This window comes from Archocentrus centrarchus, chromosome 3 (genome assembly GCF_007364275.1).
Source record: "Archocentrus centrarchus isolate MPI-CPG fArcCen1 chromosome 3, fArcCen1, whole genome shotgun sequence".
Classification (NCBI taxonomy): Eukaryota; Metazoa; Chordata; class Actinopteri; order Cichliformes; family Cichlidae; genus Archocentrus; species Archocentrus centrarchus.
Window position 1 is genome coordinate 5,789,209 of NC_044348.1, and position 24,410 is coordinate 5,813,618.

Here is a 24,410-nt window from a genome sequence, read left to right on the forward strand (position 1 = left end):
CCCAAGTCTTGATGGGGCCCCAGGCAAAATTTGATTTGCTCCCCTCACGCCACTTCATTGTCACCTGAGCATAACTGTTATTAACGCTTGAGGGTTAAAGTTGAATATTATTTATTTGAGATGAATTGCTGTTTCAGTCCCATGCACATAAGCCTGTTGAAAAACAATGTATTGCAGTATGATATCCATTGTAAAACTATGTCATGTCCATGACACTGAGGAGGGTGGGTCGCGTATCAGTGCATGATATATCCAAGCTAGACGGCACAGGCTGTTTAGGAAACATGATTTAGGGTGTCTGACCTGCTTTTGGACATGTTGGGCATTCTGTTTTCATCCACAAGATGTATATTTTTGCATAACTCTGCAAATGCACCTAATTACAGACAACTAAATAAGCCATTTATAATATATAAATATTAATTATTCAGCATACAGAATTGCTGAGCATCAGTGGAATAATACTGAATACAAGTGGTCAGCATTTGGGCCCAGTTCTACAAGAAGTGCCATAAATATGTTATTATACCACAAAATGGCGTGGCAGTACCCCAAGAGCACAAATAAGGCATAAAAGTGAACTCTACTAGTCTATCCATGCAACCTGACCACACTGAGAAAACAACAAAACGCTGTCACCACAGGAACAGTGAATAAACCAGTCGGATTAAACCGCCACAGCTTACAATTGCACGGTTATGTATGAAAATGTTCTAATGAAAAACCAAGATATGCCCAGCTAGCATGTCCTGTCCACTTAACCTTGTAAATATTCAACAGCCCTGACATATAAGTGACACAATTAGGGAGTGTGGCAGCTTTATTGCTGGTTGCACATCAGGTACAAGGAAACTAGGACAGCTTAGCTGGAGCTAATAAATCAACAACTAAGAATAAACTGGGAAAGTCAGAAACAAACACACGAGGTAATCGGGGAGATACACCAGGGAGAACAATGAGCAAGACAAGGGGAGCAAAACTGAATACAATGATACAAAGAACTGCCAAAGTAAAACAGCAGACATGGAAAGAGAAATGCTGACTTGACACAACACAGGAAAGCATTGAGGAACTACAACACCTACACTAGAGAAACAAGATCATAACAGGTAACTAGATACAAGAGGGGGACTTAAACTACAGCACAAAGAACAGAGACCAGGACTAAATCCACTTAACAGGAGAATAAACCAGGAACACAGGGGAAGCCTGAGAACTGAAACACAGGATTAAATACAAAGTGAACAACAGCCAAGAACAGAACTCAGAAAAACTAAGAAGTCTGAGAATATAAACAAAGAAACCAAAAGAATTACCACAAAAAGGCACAAAATTCAAAACTGCAAAAACACAAAAACTAGGAATCAAAAATTAACCATAAACAATAGAAAACTGAGTCCAAAAACTGAAAAAGCTGAGTCATAAACCTGGGACCATGACAATGAGATCCAAACAAAATCTATACTAACTAGAAACACGCTGAGGACAGGGACACAGGGACACAGGCTGACAGGTTGTGGGTTTTTTTTGTTTTGTTTTTTTTGTCTGTTTGTTGTTTTTTTTTTATATGTAGAGAGATCTAGCAACATGATAGAGACACCAGTCTCAGTCTGCATTAGGCAGCAATAGCTAACCACATAACCATTTGGAATTGGTTAACAACAAAACTAATTACTCATGGAAACATACCTTTGTGCTTTTGCTACTTTTCTTCATTTAATGTTTTTTTTTTCTCCTCTCTTCCCCAAAAGGATATGTGCTTTTTGTGATATTTCTGTTTTATAGCCTCATCCACATATGACAGTAAGTGATGTGCCATCAGGTCACCTAGACCTCCGTCAGTGCCAATGCAGGCTGACACACAAGGTCAGTCAGCAAACAGCTTACTCGTTAAATTAGTATTGTTACAACTGTACAATCCTGGAGTGTTGTAATAGGTTCTACTTTCATTTAGGACATTGGCATGTAAGCAAAAAAAAAAAAAAAATCATGAAAAATTTAGGTGAGCTTGGGGAGCCCCTGGTGGTCACTGGGCCCTATGCAGTCACATTTTTTTCTTTTTTTTTTTTTTTAAGGACTTAAGAAAAAATATTGACAGGTACCCTGGTCATGTAGCTGGAACAGGTAGAAAACTAAAATACCATATGTGTAATCAGCTACAGGTTGAGATACCTGTATATGCAGCCAGCCCTGAGGGTGCTAACAGCAGCTAATGAGAACCTAAGAGAGGTACCAACCGGCTGCCTGGGCAAAAGAAGCAGGAAATATGCACATCCTAACCCCTTTATCTGTCAAGAGGAGCTGGTTGAAATATGGCAAACAGTGACTGAAACACCGCATGGCCCCCCACAGCCCAAATGGTCAAGCACAAACCCCTTTCTCAAAGACACTGAAAACGCTTGTTGCTTCCCGACAGTGGGAATAGTGTACCGAGCCACCACCCATGTTCCCCTGTACGGAGTCCCCCACTCTAACCCGTTATCTCCAGTACACCAAGACAGCTTCACCCAGACCACCCCTATCCCTCGTGTATCACCCTATCCCACATGCACTGGACCTTACACCCCAGCTGTAACCCACAAGAGGAGACTCTAAAATTAAAGGACTCTCCCACCAAATGTGTTCAGCCCAAGCCATGGACACAGCAGCCTTCCAGTTTGTACCATCAGCCTTCATCTGAGAGCGAGGATGACTATATCACAGAGAAAAAGAGTTCCCACCTTAAGGTCCGGTCAATACAATGGCACCACACCATGAAAATATGTCAGTAATGCAGGTCATAGTAGTCTCTGGAACTTGAAAAAAGGCGACTGGACTTCTTTTTGTTTCTTGAAGACGTTCCACCTCTTATCCAAAAGGCTTCAGCAGTTCGAAGAACGGACAACTTCTCAAGAAGGGAGTCATCAAGGAGAGTATTAGTGCTTATACATCACCCATTGTGCTTGTGAGGAAGGCAAATGGTAACTTAAGGTTGTGTGTGGATTATAGGAAGTTAAACTTTAAGACCAGGTGTGATGTGTTTCCCTTGCCTCAAATAGATGAATGTTTTGATGCTTTGCATGGTGCTACACTTTTCTCTACCATTGATCTGGCCAGTGGCTATCATCAGGTACCAGTTCATGAAAATGACAGGCACAAGACAGCCTTCACCACTCCTTTGGGGCTGTTTGAGTACACCAGGCTGCCATTTGGTGTTTGGCCCAGCAACATTTCAGAGGCTCATGCAGGCCACTGTGAGTGATCTGGTGTTTCAAATTATGCTTGTCTGCTTGGATGATATCTTGGTTTATTCTCACACATTTGAAGAACATTTAAGTCACCTCTAGAAAGTCTTGCAGAGGCTTAAAGAGACAGGTTTAAAGGTAAAAGTGGAAAAGTGTCAGTTTCTTCAGTCCACTGTTCGTTTCCTTGGGCATCAGGTCTCCGCTGAGGTCATAGGTGCAGACACTGATAAGGTAGCTGCAGTGCAACACTGGCCTGTGCCAAAATCTGTGAAAGTTCTCAGTTAATTTTGGGGTTTCTGCGGTTACTACAGGAGGTTTACACCATGTTTTTCTCAGTTAGCTGGCCTTTTTCATGACTTGGTCAATGCTTCTGTTAAAGGAAATGATTCTATCCAGTCAAAGGAACGATTTGATAACCAATGGACATCAGGGTGTCAAGAGTCCTTATTATTGAAGGAGAAGCTCATTAGTGCCCCTTTGCTCGCTTATGTTGACTTTTCCCATCCTTTCGTTGTGGAGAAGGATGCCAGCTGTTTGGGGCTGGGGGCTGTTCTCTATCAGATTCAGGGAGGTCAAAAGTGGGTAGTAGCATATGCTAGCAGAAGGTTGACAAATGCAGACAAAAATGATTGGAACAGCAGTGTGAAGTTGGAGCTTTTGGCTTTAAAATGGGCTGTGTCAAAGAAATTTAGGGGTTACTTCTTAGGCTCTTAATTTACAGTGATAACTACAATAATCCCTTGTGTCACCTGAATACTGCCAAGTTGGGTGTCATTGAACAGCAGTGGGTTGCACAGTTGGCTGTATTTGAGTTCGATGTGTAGTACCACCCAGGTAAAAATAACAACGCAGCTGATGCCCTCTCTCGGCAGTCATTAGCAGGGGAGCCTCAGCCAGATGGGGATGATCAGGAGTTTGATGGCTGCATATCAGTCTGTAATTTCATCTGGAGGGGGACAGTCTTGGATCCAGATTTGGTGGGTGCAGGTGTTAAATGTTGCCAGGTTAAGCAGACCTGATTCTGGTTTGCAAGGTAATACACCTACTTTGCCAGGTTATTCAAAAGAGGAACTCAGTCAGCTCCAGAATGTGGATCCCACAATTCAGTCATTAAAGAGATTTTCGGACAGGCAGACAAAACCCACCTGTCATAAAAGAAGAGGGTTAACAAGGCTGCTGGTTGTTTTGCTTAGACAATATTCAAAGATTAGGAAAATTGATGAACTTGTATATTGGGTCATTGATGATGTGCATTAGGGCGAATGCAGGCAACCTCTGTCGCCTGCAGGTTTGAAAGAGGTTGTTAATGACATTGGACATCAAGGTATAGAACATACACAGAACCTTTTCAGACAAGCATGTTTCTGGGCTGGGATGTATGAGGATGTGGAGAAGTGAATTAAGCAATGTCAGAGGTGTGTACTTACTAAGATGCCACAACATAAGATCCAAGCACACAGGCATTTTTGCTCTACTTGACCACTTGAGGTGGTTGCTGTAGATTTTACTCTCTTAGAGCCTGCGTCAGATGATCAGGAGAATGTGTTAACTGCTACTGATGTTTTCACTAAATTTACACAGGCTTTTCCTGCATGTGACCAGAAAGCTGATATTACAGCTAAAATATTTCTAAGTATTATTACATAAGTTTGGCCTTCAGTAACACTGTAAGAAACCTTGGGAGTCATTTTTGAGCAGGATATGTCCTTCAATGCACATATTAAGCAAATATGTAGGACTGCTTATTTGCATTTGCTCCGTATTTCTGAAATTAGAAACATCCTGTCTCAGAGTGCTGAAAAGCTAATTCATGCCTTTTTTTTACATCTAGGCTGGACTGTTGTAATTCATTATTATCAGGCTGTCCTAAAAGCTCCCCAAAAAGCCTTCAGCTGATCCAAAATACTGCAGCTAGAGTACTGACAGGGACTAGATTTCTCCCATACTGGCTTCTCTTCATTGGCTTCCTGTTAAATCCAGAAATGAATTTAAAATTCTTCTTCTCACATTCAAGGTCTTGAATAATCAGGCCCCATCTTAACTTAAAGACCTCATAGTATTGTATCACCCCAATAGAGCACTTTGCTCTCAGACTGCTGGCTTACTTGTGGTTCCTAGGATAGCTTTCAGCTTTCAGGCCCCTCTTCTGTGGAACCAGCTTCCAGCCTGGATTTGGGAGACAGACACCCTCTCCATTTTTAAGATTAGTCTTAAATTTTTCCTTTTTGATCAAGCTTATAGTTAGGGCTGGATCAGGTGACCTTGAACCATCCCTTAGTTATGCTGCTATAGGCCTAGTCTGCTGGGGGGTTCCCATGATGCGCTGAGTGTTTCTCTTCATTCACCTCTTTTCACGCTGTTTATACCCCACTCTGCATTTAATCATTAATTATTATTAATCTCTGGCTCTCTTCCACAGCTTGTCTTTTGTCCTGTCTCTTTCCCCTCAGCCCCAACCGGTCATGGCAGATGACTGCCATGCTTGCTCATAGGGGGTTGTTTTGACTGGTGGGTTTTCTGTGTAATTATTGTAGGGTCTTTACCTTAAAATCTAAAGTACCTTGAGGCAACTGTTTGTTGTGATTTGGCGCTGTATAAATAAAATTGAATTGAACTGAAAATACATTGTTTGTCAGTGGGCTTATGTAATGAGGCTGAAACAGCAGTGCATCCTAAAAAATTAATCAGCTTTAACCCTCCAACATTCATAAGGGTTAGGTTCAGGGGACAATGAAGTGGTATGAAGGGGGCCCCAAATCAAATTTTGCTGTTCAAGGCTTTGGCCGGCTCTGTCCATGACTGATAAACACATGATGAATATATCTTATTCTAATAAAATAATAATCCGCTTCCGCTTATCCGGGGCCTGGTCATGGGGGCAGCAGCCCAAGCATAGAACCCCAGACTTCCCCCTCCCCAGCCACCTCCACCAGCTCATCCGGAGGGAAACCAAGGCGTTCCCAGGCCAGCCGAGAGATATGATCTCTCCAGCGTGTCCTGGGTCTACCCCAGGGCCTCCTCCCAGTAGGACACGCCCAGAACACCTCAGATGGTGGCCCTGGCGGACCGATCCCCGCCTATCGAGACTGGCTATAAAATAATAATAATTTTAAAAAAAACATGCTAATGTCCCCATATGCAGCCCTTCAGATGTTTCTCTTTAATGCAGCAAAGTTAGCAGCCAGATTTAAAAACATGACTTTTTTTTTGCCATCATGGTACAATTTAATCCACTATTATCTTGGATAATCACAGTGTGGTTAATTGTTATTTTTTTGCTGTTTCAGGCATCACGCAAAACAAAGCAAAACAACAATTTCACGTTTTCTCTTCAGAAGCTGGCAGAGATTTGTGAATCTATTTACCTGTTAGCTAAAAAGCTCCATATGTAATCATCATGTAAAACCTATTTTCAAAGTTCTCAGAGTTTGTTGAGGCAACAAAAACTTCATTTAAAATTTCTCCCAAATGGCAGTCGGTGACCTTAGCACAGCTCTCAGTAGAGTTTGAAACATCAGCAGTGAGCAGTGGGTGTGCTGTTTGTGATTCTGAATGAATGCAAAGTGTAATTTTATCTGTTTGTTTATTAGCTGTTTATTATTTAAAACCAAACAACGATGACACATTTAAATACCCATAAATTAATAAATGCATTCCTGTGTGTTCTATTGTCAGAGGGACATATTTTATAAATAGCTTTGTTTAATATGTACAAAATTGCCCCATGCATATTGTAAATCACACACATGAATATTTTCAGTCTGTGGGTGACCTTCAGTGAGATAATTCAAGAATTCTCACCTTACACCAGATGTTTATCCCTTATTCAGAAGTCCCCTCAACCCCCTCAACCTTGAAAAGTTGGTTGATATTAATCTTGAGTAAAAAAATAAAATAAAAACTGCCTTTGAGTACCCTAATTCTCTCACAGTCCATGTATCTGAGGAGCTGGCTGCCAAAAATATAATACAATTATATTTCAAAGCAAACTCCTCACTGTGAAGCTTTGACAGAGAAATAACTGTGTTGGCAGCTTCAAAATTTGTGTGGATTATGCTTCTCGTTGACAACATACAGTCATGTGAAAAAGAGAGTTTTTCACAGGATGCTATGCAGTCTTATAAAAATACACCCCATGCCCAAATTTCACCCAAATACTGGGCTACACAGTTGAGGTTTATGATGTTTTACTATACTAATCATTCTCCACATTGGATTGACATGGAGACACATGGACTAAATTTGACTCTCCCCTCATATATCGATTTGAATACAATAACTAAACTGCTGAAACAGACTGAAAACCCATTCCTTAAAAATATGATAAGAGTATGGAGGGATGTAAAGAAACTTCTAAATGAGGCATTCTGCCTCAGTTCAGTCCAATATGGGGTAACCAATTATTTTTACCTGGTAGAGCGGATGCAATGGTTAAATTATGGAAACAAAAAGGACTCCAAACAATTCAAAATCTTTATCTGCCTGAGTCTGACATACTAATGAGCTTTCAGGGTCTACGAAAGCAGTTCCACTTAGATCAGAGATATTTCTTTAAATATCTCCAACTCAGAAGCTTTATAATAATGCATCAAAACAATCACTGAAAAAAACCTGCTCAATCAACTGCTGGCAAAAGATAGTTGGAAGAAGGGTATCTGAGTTTTATTATTCAGTGGTGCCACATGTTTCTGAAGGATCCTGTGATAGATTTAAAGTGTGGAAGGAAGATTCATCACTAGAATTATCTAAGGAGGATTGGCAAGAGGCATGTGCACTGGCCCGCACTAGATCTATTAACACGCGTCTCAAAATGATACAGTTTAAATGGTTAATGCAGGTTAATGTAACACCAGTAGATCTCACTAGGTATAAGAGAGAGATACCTGATGTATGTCCAAAATGTAAAGAATAGAGAGGGACACTGGTTCATTGTATGTGGTACTGCAGGAAAACCACTCTGTTTTGGAAAGAGGTAAAGGATATAACTGGGAAAATTATTTCCAAACAATTAATAGTGGATCCAAAGCTGTTTTTACTTGGACTGTACCCAGAAAATCATAAATATACTAAAAATGAACAGACATTTATAGACCTAAGCCTGCTCAGTGGAAAAAGGTGTATATCGTTGTTTTGGGAAAAAACTCATAGACCGACTGTTAACCAGTGGATCCGGCAGATGCTAATTGCTCTCCCACTAGAGAAGATTACGTATGCGCTAAAGGGCAAAGACTTGTTTGAGAGTATCTGGAACCCTTTCATCATGTATATTAAAGACCTAAAAATGCCAGAGGACAGTGCAAGTGACTGAAGAAAATGGACACTGTACTTCCTAAATATGAGTAATCTTAACATATTTTGATTTCTTGTTGTATTAATGTTATGTGAAGATCTGTGGCAGGTTGCACTATGCTCAAGGCTTTGTGAAAGGCACCTTATTGTATTTTATTATTTATTTTTACTTATATTTTTAAGTTAATTTCAGTTCTATTGTTTAATTCATTATTATTACTATGCTTTCTTCTTCTTGTTTTGTGTTTGTTTTGCTTAAATCAACAAAGATATTTCGGCTAAATAAATAAATAAATTACACCCCATGATTCAAATGCTTGTAGAACCACCTTTGGCAGTCATAACTTGAATTAAAAATCTCACATCATTGTGGAGGAACTCTGGCCCACTCTTCTTTACAGCGCTGCTTGAGTTAATTGAGGTTTGTGGGAATTCATTTATGCACAGCTCTCTTAAGGTCCCAGCATAGCATTTCAATCAGGTTAAGGTCTAGCCTCTGACTGGGCCATTGCAACACCTCGATTCATTTCTTTTTCAGCCATTCTGTTGTAGATTTGCTGCAGTGCTCGCAATTTTCCTGGTTTGGGCTTAGCTTTAGATGTCAGAGTACTGTGGTACACAGAGGAGTTTATGGTTGATTCAGTGACTGTAAAGTACCCAGGTCCTGTGGTTGCAAAACAAGCCTAAATCATCACCCCTCCTCCACCATGCTTTACCGTTGGTTTGCTCAGATGCAACTTTGAGTGCCTAATCCATGTCACCATGTTCTTTCTAGAGAAAAGAGGCTTTGTGACAGATTGTGACATTGTGTTATCACACACCTGAATGCTGCCAAATTTTCTGCTTTTGTAGAGGTACTCACACTTGCTGATGATCAATTAATCAGTTGCATTTGATTAGCAGCACCTGGTGGCTACTGCAAAACTTTCACACGACTGTAGGCTGTGTGTTTGAAAGCTGTTAGACAATACTGTCTATACTAAACTGCATCACCCTGAGAGAATAATACAGCACACAATCTGGACTCTACAAAAGAAGCAGGACAGCTATTTTATTTAAAGTCTCTTATTTAATATTAAATACAGTACTCTATAAACAACATTTATCCACATATAAAAGCATGTATCACTATTTATACTCAAGTCCTATCAAACAAACAATCCATATCCAGGAACTATTCAAAGAGCGCACACTCTGTCCTCACATTGCAGCAGTGATTGTCACAGCATTTCCTTCACATTGAATGGATCACATCAGAATGTCAATATCAGTAAAATTCATCCTTTAACCTTGTTGCTAAGAAATGAATGCTTGCACCATCACACGTTTCCATATGACCATTTTCTTGAATAGAGACTTTCTCAAACTGACACATGTACAAATATGTACAACTATGTTAACAGACTTTTGGTTTACATTGATGAATTATGTCCTGTACTGACATTTAAGATCAATGGCATGACAGTGGCGAACACACTGACCTCGCCCTTTTCACTGGGAATGGTTGAGCAGGACATGGAATTTCTGTGCTGCTAAATTATAACCAAGGCTGAACTACAGTGAGCTAGAAAAGCACAAATACGGTAGCTTGGTTGTGGCCAAAGAGGCTTCAGTGTCCGACGTTGCAAATGAGTGACCTCAAAGATGACACAGATACCGAGTAGTTTTAAGACTGTAGCCGCCACGTGAATTCATTCCGCCACCTTAGTTTTCATCCTGGAGGTTCTGTGTTTGGGATTGTCTGACCCTGCAGGCTCTGGGGATTCTGGAGGATCAGAAGGTGGGCTGGGGGCTTCCAGTGCTTCATCTTCTGGCTCACCTGCCATGGAAGGGCCTCGGGACACCCCTGAAAATAACAAAATAATTAACTGGTTTGTTTTACTAAAAGCCAATCAGAGATCATCTTTTACTTTCTGATGAGATGTGTGGGGTTCATTAACATTGAGATCTGCAGGATTAGTCAGGGATGGGCAATGTGAGTGAGGTCCCAGGCTTTGAATGTCTTTATTAAATCATTTGGTACAGAACCTGATTTAGTTCATCTCTGCACAGATGTAGGTTGTCAAGCACTGGCTCTTAATTGCTGGTTGTTAGGGACCAAATAGATGCCAGAGCTGTGTAATTATGTAAAATGCCAAAGTCACTGAACATAGATGCATTGTTCTGGTGATATTTGTTACCAGCTATACATAAGTGGGAGAAGAATGCAGGCCACTGGCTCTTGTGAAGAAAAGCACTCCTGTCCACTTACCTTTGAGAGCTCTAAGCTGCTGCAATCACCACACAGTAGCCTTGAATTTATAAGCTTACCTGTGTGTCATTTTTCCACACTACTGATTCTCTTTTGTTCCCAAGAACATACAGCACACAGGCAAGAGCTTGACTTCTTTTTCCTCCATATATTCCATTTTGCCTTACCCTGTATATTCAATCTGCTACAGCAGTGAAGGTGCGAGGCTTTGAATACACAGGGAAGAGATATTTTCAAGTTCTCCTTTTGAATGAAAAACTGTTCTTTGGTTTGATGCAGAGGCAGAAGCTGCAAAAATATATCATCACCCACGCTGCCGCCATTACACTGGAGTCATTGGAAGTCATTTTGAGTTTGTGTTCAGAACAAATGTGAGATTTGGCTTGGATCTGATTTTTCAGGTTTTTAAGAAACACACGTCACCTTCACCTTTGATCAAAACAGCACAGCAGAGGCTCCAATGTGAAGGCAGATCATTAAATAATGCTCTAACTAGACCATAACTGGTCATTTGTACCTGCTGAGAGTTGAATGTTTTTGCTGTAGCTTGCAGCTGAAGACATGGCCTGACCCAGGGCTTGGTTGGTACCGAGGGGAGCACCGGGGGTTTTGGTGGCTGCTGCTGAGTTTGGTTTTAATTTCGAGTCCTTGCCCGGTTTAGTCCACACCAGCGCCTCTGTCACCTGTAGAGCAGCTCCCATCTTCTGAGCCATGTCCATCAGCTGTCAGTGATTAAAATGTGAACAAAGGGAACAAAGAATGACCACTAACTTCAGAGAGAGATCATCAATATCAGGGTCTACAGTACCTCAGGATCAAATTCAAAGTTGCTACTGCTGTCTCGGAGTAGGTTGACTTTCCTTTCCATCTCCTGGTATTGATCCAGAGCTCCCTTCTTGTCACCATGATTATAGAGGAAGATTGCAAAATTCAGGTTAACCAGGGGGCTGGATCTGTGGAAAATTGATCACCAAGGAAGAGAAAAAAAAAAAAAAAGAATCAATGATCTGATACAGTTTTAAATTTCGATTTAAAGAATTTTCAAGGTAGAATGAAGGACAGGCTCACTCGTCCAGAGTCACAGCTTGTTCATAAGATCTGGTGGCATTCTCGACATCCTCCAAGTTGGTCAGAGCCACTGTCCATCATGCACATGTGACACATATTTGTCATATACAAGCCCGTTTAAATTTTATAATGTACATGTAAACGTGCTCAAGATGCTGAGGTTGGATAGAGTTCATGAAAATATGAATACATTTATGAGAAAAAAAATCCTTTAAGCTGCAACATTTTCAGTAAAGTGCTATTTAAAAAGCTACCACTGTTTCTGCCATCATAGATTTTCTCTTCAGGCAGAATTAAATCATGAAGGATTTGTCTGTCTCTCTCACTCTGTACCTGCCAGCAGCATGTAGAGTTCCCCCATTCGTGGATTTAGATTGATGGCTGCACTGAGGAAGTGGAAGGCAGAGGCATACTGCTGCATGGTAAGGTGTACCAGACCAAGGTTGTACAACACTTTCCAGTCAAAAGGAGACAAGTAGTGAGCCCGCTTCAGGCAGCTGATGGCCTGTGGGAGACATGAAGTTGGGCGAGAGAAGTCGTCAGGACCGTTAGGCGAGTATCTTAATAATATATGAAGAACAACGAGGAAAAACAGATTCAGGAACACATGTGGAAGTTTTCCTGCAGAGGAAATTTTTGCCAGCCCCTCTAAAAGTTTTAGCCAAAGAAAAACCCACCAGCACTGTAATGAAATTACATGTTAAGTAGTTTTTTGGTTGTCATATTGGACATTACAGAAATAACAGAAAATGTTCAGATTTGTGCCAAATGAGGTAACACAGGCTCATCACCTTTACGTGGTGCTTAGGTGTGCAGTCACACTCACAACTGGCTGGGATTTCCGAGCCAGATAAAAATATAAAATACATTAAGATGCCATTAAAATTAAGACAATATGTTTATTATATATATATATATATATCCTAACACCTAGCATATATCTACAGTAGAGGCTTACAACATATTATATTGTATGGTATACATGAAGGGCTGCTTCAAAAACTGCAGAATGAAGTTCCTGAGCTGTGATTAAAGGCCTGAGCCACAGCACACAGAGCAGGCCTGATCTGTGTGCTGCCTTTTGGCAGTTTTCTCAGCCAAACTGGATGAAAACAAGAATAAAAAAAAACAACAACAACAACATTACTCACAGCTACATATTTCTTTTTCCCAAAGAAGCACATGCCAATGTTGTTCCACAGAGGGGGGCTCTCCGGCACAGCACATGCTGCCACCCTGTACTTGTTCATAGCCACATCAAAGTCACCGTGGGTCTGCATCATGCTGCCTGCAGCCAGGATGGCCTAGGAATAAAAACAATGATTACAGAGATATTAGAGGATGATGTAGCCTTGATGAAAGATGAAAGTCAGCCTGTAACATCTGACAGTGAATGACCCTTTATTTGCCTGAACTGATTTAAAAGGAATCCGGTCCACTGTCCTCCAGGAAATGAGTAGCAAAATAAGTTTCTGCCTAATTGTAATACGTAAGTACCCTCATACCTTATAATTGTTGGGGTCAAAAGTGAGGGCATTCCCAAGATGTTCAAATGCTTTCTGGTATTTCCCAAGCTGAAAAATATAAGATTGGGCTTTTGCAGTTCTTCTTACTTGTAGGCACATCATTTCATTAAAAAGTTGATTTTTTTTTTTAATTCTACCTACCTGCAAAAACAGCAGGCCCAGAGTAGTGAGGAGTTCAGTGTTTTCTGGAGAAAATCTGAAAAGCCAAAAGAAAAATGTCTCTTTGCCTGACCCAGCAAATCTGTACCTTCACATTTAAATGCCTGCACTTATTTTTTGAGCAAACATGTAGTTTGCTATTCAGGGAATCTCCTGATTATTCAATCAGCCATTGATTCAGCATAATTGTGAAGTATTAATTATCGCCTGGGGGGAGTGGCGCGCAAAGAAAAATGGTAGAGAAGAGGCAGATTGGCATTAAAATAAGAATCACAGTGGTAAGTCTCATTAAATGCGACACCAGTATTGGGGCACTTGATTAATTCATTTACCCCCCAACAGGAGGCAGCCATAATGATCTCTATTATAGACACAGATGTCATTTCCTTATTTACACCACGGCCTAATGTTTAAATATTCAACATGTGAAGAGAAGTGGGAATGAACTGAATTTATACTGAACCCAGAGTTAAAATGTGGCAAAGCTGGAGGCTTTGAGTTCTTACTAAAATGATTTTTAGAGACTGAAAATCGTAAAATAAAATCAAGATGAAACAACTTAAAAGCATCCAAGAACCTTCTGAACTGATATGTTTTACGGCAGTATGTTTTAGTGTCTTAACATCATGCAATCTAAAGAAAACTGTCTGACTTTGTTGTCATAAACAATTCCTTAATGAGAACATCATTAATATTTTCAGGCTGAAAAGCGCATTTTCCTTTTTGCTGTCAAGCAGCGTTAGTATCATACTGTGAGTGCTGGCATTCTCATTAATATTTTTTGGAGTTTTTAGTGGGACAGCACCCATTAGACTGTTTAAGGGTTTTTGTTTTTTTTGTTTTTTTTGAGAAATGTAATAATTCTAACAGATCGATGTACATGTATGTCGAGAATGTTTCAAAATACAGTCCATACAGAGCAATAGTGATGGCACATAACACCTAGAATGAATGGTTAATTTGACAGATTCTTCCTGTTAGTATTATCGACATTTACTCACTCCACTGCTTTCTTATACACCTCTATGGCCTTATCAGTTTCTCCAGCCAGCAGGTGAACCCTCCCGAGCATCATGAAAGTCTTGTCATGTTTGTTTATCTTGAGAGCTATCTTTAGATGCTCTTCAGCCTGACAGAGACAGAAGATCAAAATGATCAAATCCCAGTGGAATGACTACAATTTGTACTGTTATGGTGTTGGTAAATTCAACTATACTCACATTTTTGAAGTCTTTGATGAAGAAATAGCACAATCCCAGATTATGACTGATCTCCTGGGGTGAGAAAATGTCAGATTTTACATGGATCATTTTTGCATGCTAATTGCACAGGCTGAGCTGAATTTAATTTCCAAATATAAAAGTTATTTAGGCCAGCAGTTCTGAAGCAGAGAAGAAAAGTTGAATTTCCAAAACATATCAGCGGGAGTGATTAATGGCACCACAGCTTCAATAGCCTCCATAGTAAAAGAGCTCTGAGTGAATTTGGAGGTGAAACCCCAGAGCTGATTTTGATAAATTGTTGCAAGTGTGAGAAAAAGCGGTTCAGTCAAGGTAATTTCCCACTCTAAATGTTGGGAGAATTTGTTGATGCTATAATCTTTGCAAGAAACTTAAAGACAAAGCAGGAATTAGAGTGTTTGTTTTCTACTACCCAGTCGTTCTCGTTGAGTCTCGCAGCTTCGTGATAGAATTCAATAGCTGCTTTGTGCTTTCCCAGAAGAAATCTGAGGAAACAATGAACAATAATCCATATGAGACAAGAACCCATTCTAATCACTGCTTTCTGAATAACTATTATTACAACATTAAACAGTAAATGACAGGCATTAAAGTTGTATTAATTTTTCTTTACAAACCAAAAAAAAAAGGCAGGTGAACAAGACATAACTTTACTATAAACTTCCCTATTTGATAACTTGCATTAGGAACAACATTGTTATTACAACTTTACTGAAATCGTCCATTTATATACACGCACCTGCCACTTTATTAGAAATACCTGTTCAACTGCTCGTTAATGCAAATGCTTAATCAGCCAATCACACAGCAACAAGTCGATGCATGTAGACATGGTCAGGATGACCTGCTGAAGTTCAAACTGAGCACAAGAATGGGTGAAGAAAGGCGATTTAAGTGACTTTGAATGGTTGTTAGTGCCAGATGGGCTGCTCTGAGTATTTCAGAAACTGCTGATATACTGGGATTTTCCCACACTACCATCTCTGTTTTCAGAGAATGGTCTGAAAAATAGAAAATATCCAGTGAGCAGCAGTTCTCTGGATGAAAATGCTTTGCTGATGCCAGAAGTCAGAGGAGACTGGCCAGGCTGCTTAAAGCTCATAGGGAGGCAGTGGTAACTCAAATAACCACTCATTTACAACTAAGATATGCAGAAGAGCATCTCTGAATGCACAACAGGTTGAACCCTGAAGCTGATGGGCTAAAGCAGCAGAAGACCACAGTGGTGGGACGTTCCTGTCAGCTAAGCACACGAAACTGAGGATACAATTCACACGGGCTCATCACGAAAGCATGGATCCATCCTGCCCTCTATCAGTGGTTTGGGTTAATGGTGATGGTATGATGGTGTAGGGGATATTTTCATGGCACACTTTGGGCCCTTTAGTATGAACTAAGCATACTTAATTGCCACAGCCTATTCAAGTAAGCTGTGGCATTTGCTGACCACGTCCATCCCTTTGTGACCACAGTGTACCCATCCTCTGATGGCTGCTTCCAGCAGGATAACGCACCATGTCACAAAGCTCAGATAGCCTCAAATGGTTTCTTGAACATGACATTGAGCTCAAGTGGCCTCCATAGCCATCAGATCTGTCTAATGGAGCACCTTTGGGACGTAGTGGAAGAGGAGATTCACATCATGGATATGCATGCAATAAATCTGCAGCAACTGTGTGAAGCAATCATAATGATATGAACCAAAATCTCTGAGTTTCCAGCACCTTGTTGAATCTATGAAGAATTAAAGCAGTTCTGGCAAAAGGGGTTCCAACCCGGGACTAGCAACATGTAAAGTGGCTGGTGAGTGTATGGGTGAATTTGCATAAGTTTGCAAATCAGAAATGTGAACCTTGGATAAAGCCAGGTTTGAAATTTTTGTTTCATTGTTTTGGAGTCAAATATTTTAACAGACTGGTTTTTGGATCTAATTTTCCAGTTTTTCGGTATAAAATTTGATAAATCAGACTGTGAATGACACATGTACAAATCCCTCTGTAACACCTTCAGAATATAAATGGGAATAAAACTATGGTTGAACATATGAACATAGAACATACGGTGAGCTTTTTTAAAATATGAACTGTAAATTTTATTGGAAAACACAATTTACTGCTAAAAATGTAACTAATAGATATAACTTTATCATTTACATAAAAACAATAATTATTTTGTATTAAACTTTTTTTTTGCATTTAAGGATGCAAATTAGATAGTGCCTCATTAAATATGCACTAATTTGCATGACTGTCCAACAGACAAAGTCAGTAAAATAAACACTTAAAAGTTTATTTTGCATACTTTCTTTCTACTGCTCACATCATGAAGACATAAGGAGAAAATATTAAAACTGACCAGTACATGAAAAACTGCAGTTTTGCCTGCAGTGTCTCTGGCTAGAACTCGCCTGCAGTGTGACTGTTATCACTGTACATTTCTCCCCTATGTCTGTCTTGTTAGCTAATGGAGAGGCACTGATGCACTCATAGAGGCTTCGGTTCAGCAGACTCACAGTGATCGGGCCACTTGCTTGAGATTGTCTGCGCTGTTGGGATTTAAGATGGCACAGCTCTGAAACAGCTCCAGGGACTGCTGGATCTTGCCCTCAAGACGAAGGATTAGTGCTGTGCCAAGAAATAAAGACACACACAAAAAAAGAGGATCTTCATCTTCTTGAGGAATTAAAAATCACATTAAAAAAAATCAAAGGCACAGCAGGAGGTCCAAAGAGCAGATTTGGAGGAAACTAAATCATGTACTGTGCAGCTCGGGCTTTGACTGCCACAGTGGTTTTATTTGATGCAGCTGTTAAAAAAAAAAAAAAACATCATATACATTAAATGTGGAAAAGGGAACGGCCGCGATGAAGATGATGGCTCACCTTGAACATATATGGCATATTCACACATCCCATTAGTCTCCTGCAGCTGGTCTTTGATGATAACCTGCAAGGGCGCAGAATGGGAGACAATTTCTAAATCCAACCAGGACTCAATTGATATACAGGAATATTACACTCTGTTCTGCACATGTGTAGATATTAACAGACTAAGAATGAGGAGTGTATGTCATTATCGCCTTACATAAATTAGATTTGCAAAGAGAACGCGTGCATGAGTAGTCCAGTAATATATCTAACAACTACTATTCAGAGATTTTATTAAGTACCAAGCAATATCATGTGAGAATATAGCAGTGTATGCAGCAAATAAGTAGGGCCTGAGACAGAGCCGCATATATGCTGGGAACTTAATATCTTCATCATGTTTGTCTTCACTGAGTTCAGAGTGGGTCTTTCAGCCAATCATGCTGACACTGAGCACAGACACAGGTCAATGACAGACTAAACCACAGGAAGAACTGAGGGATGAAAGCACTTTACCTTACAGGTATCATAGTCTTTGAGGATATAGTGCTGATGAATTAACCAGTTTCTTCTCTCCACAATAGGAAGCTCTGGAGCTGGGTGGAGAGGCATCACAAAAATGAAACTATTACAAATTAATAAGAAGTCTGAAAAACTTTTGAGCATGTTACTGTGCAAATGATGTCTTATTTAGCTGATAGCTCAATGATTAATCCTTAAAGTGCCCTCCTTTTGCAGTCATTAGTAAGTCTCTGATCTGACAGTTAACACAGATCTAACACTGCAACCTAAATCCACAGGCTAAATTTAAGTCAAGTCACCAAGCAGGCATGCTGTAAATCTTAGCTTGTTAGCAAGTTTTTTCTTATGAACAGATGGCTCAGCCTATTAAGAGTTATGTCTATTAGAACTATTTTAATGTATGCCATCTTTCCTAATTTGACAGCTGAATAAATAATCCTGAAAGCGCCCTCCCTGTGCAGTTACTACCAAGTCTTTGATGTGACAGTTAACATAGACGTTAACACTTCAACCAGAAACCCCAGGCTAAACTGTAATCAATTCACCAGCCACTAGGTAAATGTCACCTTGTAAGCAAGTTTTGCGTTACAACCCCCCCACCCCCCCACCCTCAGTGTCTCTCGTTTAATGTCTCTGCAGGTTGAGATATTCTCCCTGTTGCCAGGGCAACAATGTCTCTCACAAGCCAGGTGCTTGTGACAGAAGAGCGAGGGTATAGACAGAGTCAAAAAGGGAGGCTGGAGGAATGAGCAGAACAATGTAAAGCCAGCTTTAGAAAGGGTTAGGTAACCTCAAGTACCAAACCACAATGCCCCAAGTCCTCTTCCCAGCAGAGTACAACATTTCATTTCACAAGGAAGCACACATAATTCCAATTCAAGCGAGTTTGATTCTGGTAATCCTGTTATCTTGCACCTACTACCTTCCTCTGAGGCTAAAAATAGGATTGAAAGCATTGTGAAACACAGTTCTAGGCTTTGCCATTGACACTGTGTGTGTGTGTGTGTGTGTGTGTGTGTGTGTGTGTGTGTGTGTGTGTGTGTTGGGGGGGGGGGGGGGTGTCATTAATAAACTCTCAGTGTGAAAAAGAAAAGAAAAAATGCAGTGTGAATTACACCAAAGCTCCCTTCTGTTTTTATCTGTCAGCGGTTCAAGAAGAGCTCTGCTGATCTGCCACTAGAGCTGGAGCCCATTCCAGATACTTCACAGAAATCCTCTCCATCGCAGAGTGTGAAATGGCACGGGCTTCACACATTTGCCACGTCAAGACTAGGAATGGCCCTATTTGTAGGGACCTAATCCGCTTTCTTCCTGCTGAGACAGCAATAATATTCTTGTCTCTGGGTTTCAGCTGTGGTCCTGTGGTGCTCTACGGTCCACATACATAAAGCAAGGCAGCATTTAGAAAGGAGCGATGGGATACATGTGCGACACGTATTCCTACAACTACTGTATGAAAGAAGGGGCGAAAGAAGCAGAGAAGAAGAGCCCAGCACGAGCTCTCCTAAATATAGTAATGTGAAAAAACTTCAGCGCATCCAGAGAGGAATTTTCTCATTGTTATATTTGATCTGGCTGAAGCTAAGGCAGCTTTGCCCTCAATGTGTTTCAACCATCTGTTAAAAGGGGATAAGAGCAGAGGAGAGGCATGCTGAGATCAAAAGACACATGGGGAGAACATAATGAAAATTATGATGAATATTATTTTTGGAAGTTCTACCACACACACACAAAAAAAACCCTCTTCAAAAAGCCTTCGTCTTGTCAAGTCATTTAGTCTCACATAGAGATGCTGACACTTGTTTTTTTTAAATCGCGAATGCGCCAAAAATGATTGTCAGTATTCTGACAAAATAAGGCAGACTGCTACATTAGTGTCAAAAAACTCACACTGAATTTTGTTAAAAACTAACATTGTGTACATTTTTTTTACACCGATTTAAAGAAACTTTAAGTCATTCCAGTGCACAACACCTTTCAGGCAAAAGTGCAAACTGCAGTGCACAAAATCTAACATAATGTACTCGGTGCGTATAACAAAAGCAACTTTGTGCGTGCATTAAAATAACCATAATTACATTTCACAATGGTAGCTGCAAAATGAGTGTGACTTCAGTAGCTTATGGACACAATTAAACTGCGGTTTACGTCTTATGGATCCATTATTTCAAATGTTTAAATGTCTGTGTTGCACAAGTCTTGCATGTGATTTGGAACCAGCTGTTATCATCCAGGCACAATCCTAAGTTTCAGTGAGGAACTGTGAAAACCTGCTGATATACACTTTAACAGACTTTGCACTTGGAGAACTTGTTATACAACTATTTTTGTGTATCCAGTCTGAATAAGGCATAATGAAGTCACAATTCCCTGTAGATGAAGCTGTGAAGTTCATGCACCCAGCTGCTACTTTATTTTTAACTCGGCAGTGCATTTCAATTTTAACGTTACTCTGTGTTCCAGTTGTTTTTGAGTCTGTGCAGATGGATGTATGTGTATTAGTCAACTAAAATCCAATCTTTACTTCCTATTTTTTTTTTATTACTCGGTTACCTTAGGGGTGTATCTTTGAATTATATTAAGTACAACCCAGGAAAGGGTTTGCATGCCATGTAAAATAATCACTGCAGGAAATACCACATCATAGCATGTACTCAATTGCTTCCACAGGGCTGGAATTCTCAGTAACTCTGATTATTATTATTACAAAGCACTATAAAAGAGAGAAAAGGCTAAATATCTGTGGGCAAAAGCATGAACTATTTAATGGAACATTAGGCTTCAATAATGATGACAAAATAACCTCTATCAACAGACATTTTCTAAACAGAGAAATATCTGGAACATGGCTCAGCAGCTTATTGTAGGCGCAGCCTTTTCCTTATACAGAAAACAAACAGAAGGGTGAGGGTGACCTCTGCAGGCTGCAGCTCCAAAGGCTTTAGTTACGTTTACCAACTCCAAACTAACTGCTATAAATTCATTTTAAAAAATGAATTTGATACAACAAACAGTGTGACATGAAAATAATTCAACTAATTTCAGAACACGACTTGGAGCTCTCTTACCGCACCTTTAGGCGCCCGACGTTTCTTGGCTTCAGTAGCAACTGGGAGCTGAAATATATGAACAACACAAGCAGAAAAATAAATAACAGCAAACAGGAGTTTTACAGTCATGTGAGAAATTTTTCACCACACTCTATGCAGTCCTTCAGCCTTACCGCTTCCACATAAATTAAGAGGGTCAGTAGCAGCCAGGTGCTGCTAATCAAAAGCACTTGATTAACTGATCATCAGCCAGTGTGACCAGCTCTTAATAAACTGCTAAAACGTGTGCTTTAATAAGCACACGTTTTAGCAGTTTGTTAGCAGTTTGTTGGTATGATTTGGGCTTGTTTTAGAGCCACAGGACCTGGGCTGCTCCTCTGTATACCAAAATACAACCAAATGGCTGAAGAAGAAAATCACCCAGATGCTGCAACAGCCCAGTTAAATTCCAGACCTCAACCTGACTGAAATGCTGTGGTGGGACCTTAAGAGAGCTGTGTATAAATGCATGCTCACAAACCAAAATGAACTAAAGCAACGTTGTGAAGATTACGTCATACAGAAATGATTACCCCAGGTTATTGCTGGTGGTTCTACATGCTACTGAATCACAGGGTGTAGTTAGTTTTTCAAATGACTGTATGCTACATAGTAAAATAATCCCCAGGTAGCCCCAAAAATACAGAAGATGTTTGCTGGAACTGTGTTTACTGGCTGAATAGAGAGGGAAAAAAAATCCCAATCAGACAGCAGAAGCACACATACTGATATACTGCCAGAGTATATTGTACTGGATGTCCTGTTCCAGGATTACAAATGATTCTAATTGTATAGGCCTTTGATAAATAAAGAGAACTAGTGACAAAGGACTGCCACCAGTTCTGTTTATAACTTCTATGGACAGAATTTCTAGTTGTAACCAAGTGCTGGAGATGCGCTGGTTTGGTGGCCTCAGTACCACCTCTCTGCTTTTGTGGACGATTTGTTTCTATTGACTACATCAAGCAGTGACCTCCAGTTCACACTGGGGTCATTTACAGCTGAGCATGAAATGGATGGGATAACAATCAGCATCTGCAAATTTTTTTTTGACACACACTAGTAAATTTCATTTCATTGTTCAGTTCCTGAGAGATACGATGTCACTGACTGTGGGCATTGTTCAGTAAATTTAGCAGTTAGGCAGTAGTAGTTTAACTCAGCTTTAAATGATGTCAAAATATTTGACTTTTCTTTAACTTTTATAACAGTTTATATGTTTCAATTATTAGTTTTATTAATTATTTATGATTTATTTACAACTGCTATTTAAGTCATTTGTAACTATTAAACCCACTAATATGACTTTTTTTGGGCTCAGCAAAGCAATCAAAGTGAACACAGATTTAATTTATTAAGTCAGGACACAGCACAGTGGCGTGGTGTTAGCACTACTGCCTCACAGCTAGAATGACATCTAGAAGGGTTCGATTCCACCTTGGCCCGGGCCCCTCTCTGTGTGAGGTTTGTATGTTCTCCCCATGCCTGCGTGAGTTTCCTCCGGGTACTCGGGTTTCCTCCCACAGTCCAAAGACATGCAGTTACTGTGGTTAGGTCAATTGGTCACTCTAAATTGCCCATAGGTGTGAATGTGAATGGTTGTCTGTCTCTCTCTGTGCTGACCCTGACAGACTGGCGACCTGTACGGGGTGTACCCTGCCTCTCGCCCTGTGTCAGCTGGGATAGGCTCCAGTATGGAGTAAGATAACTGTCAAAAAGGTGTGTGCACAATTCTAACATACTCCAGCCTATAAATCTGGGTGCCACAATCTATGTAGTCTATGTAGTCAATCTATGTAGTCAACTGCAAACGTTAACGAGCAACTAAAGAAGTTTCTATAATGAATTAAACATTAAACAGACAAGCAAAATGGCATGGCGCTGAGGGTTTTCTACAATTTGCTGGCCCAATGGCTTTAAACAGACCTATAAAGCATTAATTAACCAGAAATTCGCTAATTACTGCCTAACATGGTGCTGCATCAGACTATGTGACTGACTGAAAACTTAGCAAATTAAAAGGACAAATTTTTGCAATGTAAAGTCCTCTATAATATGCTCCCTTCAGCGGCTGCAGTAATAAACATTTGCCAGGTTCACAAAAAGCAGGTAAATGTACGCATGCGCAGTTCCTCTCGCATCACATATTTTTCTTCCCCTATTTTATTTCACGTGTGGATTTCTTTGGGTGTCGTTACTGACGCTTAGCAGTTTGTTGATATAGTCTCCATGCCATTAAAGTCTAAACGGTAGCATGTCACAGTGATAAAATAACCGGGATTTTAGAGGTGAGCCAGTGAAGAGCTGCTCGATAACGTTTTCTACATTACCGTATTAAGCGTGGGCTAAAGCTGGCCCAAACAATGCACATTACAGTTCACCGCAACTCTGCACTTGTGCTGCAGGTACGGCTGTCAGCGTTAAGGTTAAACTGTGTCCTTGGGTAAGTGAGATTAGTCTCGGAAGTTACCGCTAGCTGCAGCTTAATCAACTTAGCGCCGACTTAGAATGGGTTAGCCACGCAGCTAACTAACGTTCCAGTAAGCGTTACACACGCAGTGAGGTGGAACCTGGTGTCGGGTTTACTCGCGAAGTGTCGCATTTTCACTTTACTGCCGAGTTTGTGTTTACTGAAGAAAAGGAGGCTCAGCTTTGGCATCGGACTCACCGTTGCGGTTGTTTCCGCGTCCGCCATCTTGGGGGGGATCGACACTAGAAGCCGTTGCCATGGATACGTCAGTGGAACGCAGACACGTAGCTGGTTGGGATTTAAGAAAACTTTATTCACAACAAAAAGGCTTCAACAGGCGGGTTTTTTTTTAAATCAGCAAACTCCCCAAACATCAAATACATTCATTTGCACAATAACGGGGCTTTTCGCTGTTCATGCATGTCTACACTAAACGCATTAACAAAGGTTTTTCTTTTTTTTTAACTTTTCTCCTCACACCTTTAATTAACTGGGTAAATTTGATGCAAGTTTTTCTTAACATCTGCAGTGCTACCGAACAACAATGCCATACAGTAAACTGAGTTAAATATTTCTTTTAGTTTGGTTAACAGGATCCTGCCATCACAATCACCCCTTCATTTTTAATATTTTTTTCAAAATATTTTTCAAAAATAGGATTGAGCAGCTTTTATTAAGAAAAATTGCATGACTCACATAGAGAAT

At 40.3% G+C, this 24,410-nt stretch overlaps 1 protein-coding gene across 1 annotated transcript; it reads right to left on the reverse strand.

Moving 5' to 3' along the window:
• Nucleotides 1-9,562: 9,562 nt before the first annotated feature.
• bbs4 (Bardet-Biedl syndrome 4) lies at nt 9,563-23,976 on the reverse strand. The gene is made up of 16 exons (XM_030723220.1): nt 23,904-23,976; nt 21,220-21,262; nt 18,141-18,220; nt 17,640-17,703; nt 17,271-17,382; nt 15,171-15,243; nt 14,738-14,791; nt 14,519-14,646; nt 13,500-13,554; nt 13,338-13,406; nt 12,984-13,136; nt 12,166-12,337; nt 11,833-11,902; nt 11,573-11,717; nt 11,282-11,486; nt 9,563-10,359 (listed from the first exon to the last, which is right to left on the reverse strand). The coding sequence occupies exons 1-16, from the start codon at nt 23,928-23,930 to the stop codon at nt 10,205-10,207; spliced, it is 1,605 nt and encodes a 534-aa protein (XP_030579080.1). The 5' UTR covers nt 23,931-23,976; the 3' UTR covers nt 9,563-10,204.
• Between the last annotated feature and the right edge of the window lie 434 nt (nt 23,977-24,410).

What these genes read in the sequence shown, in the direction of transcription:
- bbs4 (XM_030723220.1), bottom strand. Translation starts at nt 23,930, where the DNA reads ATGGCGGACGCGGAAACAACCGCAACG. An exon ending in AAGACTATGATACCTGTAAG is followed by an intron (nt 17,704 to 18,140) that starts GTAAAGTGCTTT and finishes GCGCCCTTGCAG; the next exon opens with GTTATCATCAAAGACCAGCT. An exon ending in AAACATTCAACTCTCAGCAG is followed by an intron (nt 10,360 to 11,281) that starts GTACAAATGACC and finishes TGTTATTTTCAG; the next exon opens with GGGTGTCCCGAGGCCCTTCC.